General features: G+C 36.5%; 1 protein-coding gene across 2 annotated transcripts in view; it reads right to left on the reverse strand.

Annotated features, from left to right (window-relative positions):
• RNMT (RNA guanine-7 methyltransferase) overlaps positions 1–5,440 on the reverse strand; it is a 29,749-nt gene that overhangs the window by 11,584 nt on the left and 12,725 nt on the right. For both annotated transcript variants that reach the window (XM_023519462.1, XM_012811828.1), the window contains 3 exons: positions 4,556–4,737; positions 3,904–4,068; positions 771–888 (listed from right to left, as the gene is read on the reverse strand). In XM_023519462.1, coding sequence (XP_023375230.1) covers positions 771–888; positions 3,904–4,068; positions 4,556–4,737 — 465 coding nt within the window. The remainder of the gene's footprint in view (positions 1–770; positions 889–3,903; positions 4,069–4,555; positions 4,738–5,440) is intronic.

A 5,440-nucleotide genomic window follows, 5' to 3' on the forward strand; every position in this document is an offset into this window, starting at 1 on the left:
CTATAGTCCCAACTACTTGGGAGGCTGAGGCAGGACACTCGCTTGAGCCCAGGAGTTGGAGGTTGCTGTGAGCGTCATGCCATGGCACTCTACCCAGGGGGATAGCTTGAGGCTCCGTCTCAAAAAAAAAAAAGAAGTCCAGGAGTCCAGGAGGTGAAGCAAGTCTCAGTTACAGTCTAAAAGACTGGCACTGCACTAAAGAGTCACCATAGGACAAAATTACACTTGGTATGAGCTTGTCCTGGACCCTGGCCAGGAACGTTATAATTACTGTTGTAAGCAAAGGGCGCTATTGGAAAGAAGTGGTTTTTCAACTAAATTCTGCCCAACAGGAGACATCTGACAATGGCAGAGACATTTTTGGGCTATTGTAATCAGGGCACAGAAGAGCTATCAACAGGTATCCAGTGGGTAGAAGCTACGATTGCTAACGAATATCCTATAATGCACAGAATAGCATCTCACAACAAAGAATTATCCAGTCTAAAATATCAACAGTCCTGAGGTAGAGAAATCCTATTTTAAAGTAGTACTATCTAGAAAATAGCATTTGATAACTGTAGTATTCATTCTTTCATTAAGTATTTACTGATGACCCACATGCAAGTTTCTGTATCAAGCTCTGTCCCAGATACTGAAGATTCTAGACCAGTTATAATTAGCATAACATACATAATTATTCAGTGTCTAAATGGCCTCAAAAGGATCTCAAGAATGGCCAAAGAAGTTCACAATGACCTAAAATTTTTACAACTTTTCTAAATACTCACCTCCAGAGCCTGCATTCGTTTTAACAGGATTTTATTTTCATTGTTCTTAATCTTTTCTTCATAGAATTCCAGAAAAGTTTTTTTGTAGATTAGTGTCATATTGTACTTCTTTGCCATTCTGTCCAAAATAGATTACTTAATGAAAAGGCTTTCAAAATGTTTGTAATTCCTCAACAGTTTACTTTCTGCACAACAGTGACATCTTCTGGATTTAACTTAAAGTTACTTCTGCCTTCATATGTTCACAACAGAGCAATGCAAAATGAATTTAGAGTAGCTTATTAACAATCGCACCAGAAAGAACCACCATGCCAGAAAGAAAGATGCATTCTAAACTTTAGGGGGTCTGTAGTAGCTGTCTGTTAGTGACTGTAACGAATGGGTCAGCAAGCAAAATGAGAGAAGCCTCAGGAGTGGTAAAAGGGAAGGAAGGCAACAGGACCTGCTTTCCTGCCAGTTCTATTTTATTTTAGCTGATCCCTCACAGCAGCACTGAAAATGAAAACAGCTGCCACTTCCTTCTTGAAAGATTCATTCCCATCTCTTGGCTTCCTTGGCAAGACACACTATTAATTTTTACCCTCCATCTCAGGTTGCATCTCGGCAGTTTTCTATTTCGTTCTCAGCTTCTAAACTTTTAAGTTCCTGAGTTAGGCCCAGAGCCCTACTCACTACCCCTCCTGAAGAGAGCTAAAGTTACTTGCAGCTTTTTTTTTTTTTGTCACACTCACAGATCCCATTGCTTAATAGAAATCACCTGGATTTGTCACTGGCATTCCGTAGGGCTGAACCTATTTCAGTATATCCATTTAATGACTCATGCCATCTTCTTTTCCTATGCCCACTAATTCCTCTCTACCTTACTTAGAAAACGTCTACTTCAAACATGTCCACATTTGCTATCATCTTCCATCACCATCTAGCAGCAGTAGCCCAGTGATCACTGCCTCCCATTCCATTCTGACTCTCCTTCATAATTTTCCAAGTACAGTTGGACTAAGTCTTCAGCAATATAAGTACCTTGTCATGTCACTGCCCTCCTTAACATACTTCACTGGGCTGCAGCACACTTATGACACAAGTCACAGCCTTGAGCGCGGCCTCTAATGAGGCACTCATTTGTAAAGGGATGCTGCCTAATCGTGAGCCTCTCAGGCTCCACTTCCCTCAGATCCTATCAGGATGGCTTTCTCGCAACTCCCTGAATGGCCAGCTTTCCCACAAGGACCTTCACACACACTGTCCCCACGTCGGAATACTCCTTCCAGTCTTCACCTGGCCACCTCTATTCATCCTTTAGATACTGCCTTAAACATCATTTCTTTAAAAATGTTTTCCTTAAATCTTTAACTGCATTAGGTCTCCCCATTAAGACTCTCATGTTGTGTTCTTTTTTTCCTTCCCTGCATTTGCCAAGTTTATGATTATATTTCTGTAGACAACACAAGGGAGCCTGGAGATGATTTCAGGCAGTAAAGGAAGAGAGGAAGAAAGAAGAAAAAGTCCTGAAAAGGCAGGTCGGAAGGCTCATGTGTAGGGTAACAGCTGAGGGGACAGTCTATGGGGGAACACAGGAGGGCTACAGGGATTTATAGCAAAGAGGCATTATAAGACAGGACTCTATTATTTAAATTAGCCTTTCCTAGAAAAACAACATGAACACAGTTAAGTCTCTTTTGTTCCAGGCAGTTAACTTTCTTTCATACATCTCCAAAATAAGCCTTCAGAAATGAAACGAAGTTTTATACTTAAAAAATATAATCACAAAGAACTGAGACCCAATTTGACAATTATGAATAGGTTTTACCATATAAAAGCTAACTATGTTTTTGTTCAGTTTCTTAATGAAATGGCAAAACGGGATCTCAAAACCCCTATATATTTTTAGATTCTCTCATCCAAAACTTGTTTCAATGAATAATTTTTTAGAAGTTAGAAATTTAATTAATGACGTAGGACTTCATAGGTTTATTATCATTAGGCAATTTAAGTAAAAAAGATTGCTAGTTGTTTGCTTAGCATTAAAAAAACTTTTGTTCTTTATCTTTTAAGATATAATGTATAGTAAAAATCACCAACTTTGTTAACTAAAAGCATCAAGGTAACATACTAAACATACAAAATACACCAAAAACAATTGTTTAATTTCTTCTTCCATAAAGTTGAAGACCAGTAGTAATATCTCCTCCAAATTCTACTAATTTTAAAAGTTAAAAAACAGAATGTGATTTAAGTTTTTAAATTTTATAAATTGCTTATATTTATAAAACTGTACATGGTATTTTTCTCATGTTTAGTCACAGTGCTATCTGACTTTCTCATATTATTGTACACAATTTTTATATATCATAGAACTCCTGAAAATCCTACACCTGTAATTTTACATACTGAGTCATAATTCAAATAATCATCAATCATAAATAAGCAAATATAGCTCCTTTTTCTCAGTAAATATTCAAAATAAAAATTTTTGTTTTTTTAAAAATTAGAAAACTGGATCTGGTCTATTATGACATGGCTTACATTTAAGCTGACTCCCCGTCAGGGAAACTCTGGTGAACAAGGTGAATCACAAGGCCTTGAAGCCTTACCTGAGAAAGCCCGGTACCCCAGCTTTTCCTGTGTCTACAGTTTGCCAGGACTCCTAGGAACTCAGGCGCATGGGGGACTACATTCCTGAATCAGGATTTTATTACCAACATTGCCTGTGACACATAGGCAATTTTAAAGCTATAGTGAAATGTAAGCAACTTTTAATACCTATCTGTCAAAAAAGGAGGGTCTGTGATTGATGAAGACTCATTGTGTATTACCAAACTAGCAGTCACTTTAAAAAGAAACCAAAACTTTTGCTATCTGCAATGCACTTTGTGCTATAAGTGCTATAAGTTAAAAGCAACGTGGCTCCCTTTCTTACCCATAGGATAAAACAATTCCAGGAATGAAAGAAAAGTAAGTACGTTAGACTGTGAGAGATCTATAGCACCTATCCTGGATCTGAGGCTATAGTCTTTTTTCCCAGGTTATACCTTTTCTTTGGGCCACATTTAAAATATAGAATGAAAAGAAATGACTGATTCCTCCTTGCCCTTTCTCTCTTAAGATAAGAGTAACTGATTAATGGCATTCTTACTCAATTAGCAATGGAAAATAGACCAAGAATTCAGGGACATCCACAACACCTTCCAAGTTGAAGTCATATTTGCAGCCAAATAAAGGATAATCTCCTTTCTTCTGAAATTTCACAGTATATATTTCATTTCCAAATGATTCCGTTTCTGAGGCTTCAAGGCGTCTTCTATCAGGGTTACCCCCCAACCAAAATAAAAAGATTAAAATTATAATTAGGATAGACTTATTTTGATAAGATCATGCATGTGAAAAATTATATGATATGATTTCGATTAGGTTTTTAATTGAAAGTGAGCTACTTTTAAGAAGGAATATACTAAGAGATCACTATAAGGCTTACCAAAAAAATTAGGCTAGAAGCCAGGTATCACTCTCACCACAGCTGGTTAAGCTTCTATGTACCTGCAGTTTGCCTACCACTACGACATTAGTCTCCAAACTCACACATAAAGAGGTTTTAAAAGTTCATCTGTAAATTTCTCTTTTGAACTTAAATTTTGAGTATGTACTCAAATACATTATCAAAGTGTTCAGCTACTATAAGATTAACATGGCATGTTTTATAAAATCTATTTCTGATAAACAATTGCTACTTAATGTATACTTAATATTGAATATTTAGTAAACCACACAATATATTTATAAGTACTTACATCAGTTCGAAGCTATTGGGAGTGGTACCAATAAAATAGCCCCCAGGGTTAAGCCTCTCACAGGCATTTTTGAGCATCATGTCAGCCTGCTCATAGGACTCAAATGAGTAATGACAGACAAACTGACAACTGCAAATGTCAAAGCACATTCCTGGGTCACGAAGTTTGTCAACCAAAAGTTCCTAAAACAAATTAAAATGGTTTAATTTTTAAAAATTAATTTAATTAATTTTTTAATTAATTTAATTTTAATTTTAATTTTAAATTAAAAAATTTAATTTTTTAAAATGGTTAAGATTCTGAAGTAACTATAACACAGATTAAAAACTTCTCAGTAGGCTCAGCGCCTATGGCTGAGCAGCTAGGGCACCAGCCACATACACCAGAACTGGTGGGTTCAAACCCAGCCCAGGCCTGCCAAAACAATGACAACTACAACAAAAAAACAGCCAGGCATTGTGGAGGGCACGGATAGTCCCAGCTACTTGGGAGGCTGAGGCAAGACCATCGCTTAAGCCCAAGAGTTGGAGGTTACTGTGAGCTGTGACACAACAGCACTCTATCCAGGGCAACAAAATAAGACTGTCTCAAAAAAAACAAAAACCTCTTAGTAAATTAATTCCTAGAATTTAAGTTCTTCCTTTTCCTCATTCTCAACCTACCCTTTCTTTTCTACAGTAAGGGTCACAAATCATTCATATATTCTAGTTTTACAGAGTAATCTGATTTCCATTTTCATAGTATTTAAAAACTTAGGGATTCTGAAGTCATGTTAAAATCAGATATGACACTTAAAGTTGATCCTTTCACCAACTTTACTTGAGAGCTACAATAAAATGACATTCAATAACTTGATGACTTGAGTTAAAAAAAAAAAAAAAAAAA

The sequence above is a fragment of the Otolemur garnettii genome, unplaced genomic scaffold, assembly GCF_000181295.1.
Source record: "Otolemur garnettii isolate 467f Iridium unplaced genomic scaffold, OtoGar3 scaffold00176, whole genome shotgun sequence".
Lineage (NCBI taxonomy): Eukaryota > Metazoa > Chordata > Mammalia > Primates > Galagidae > Otolemur > Otolemur garnettii.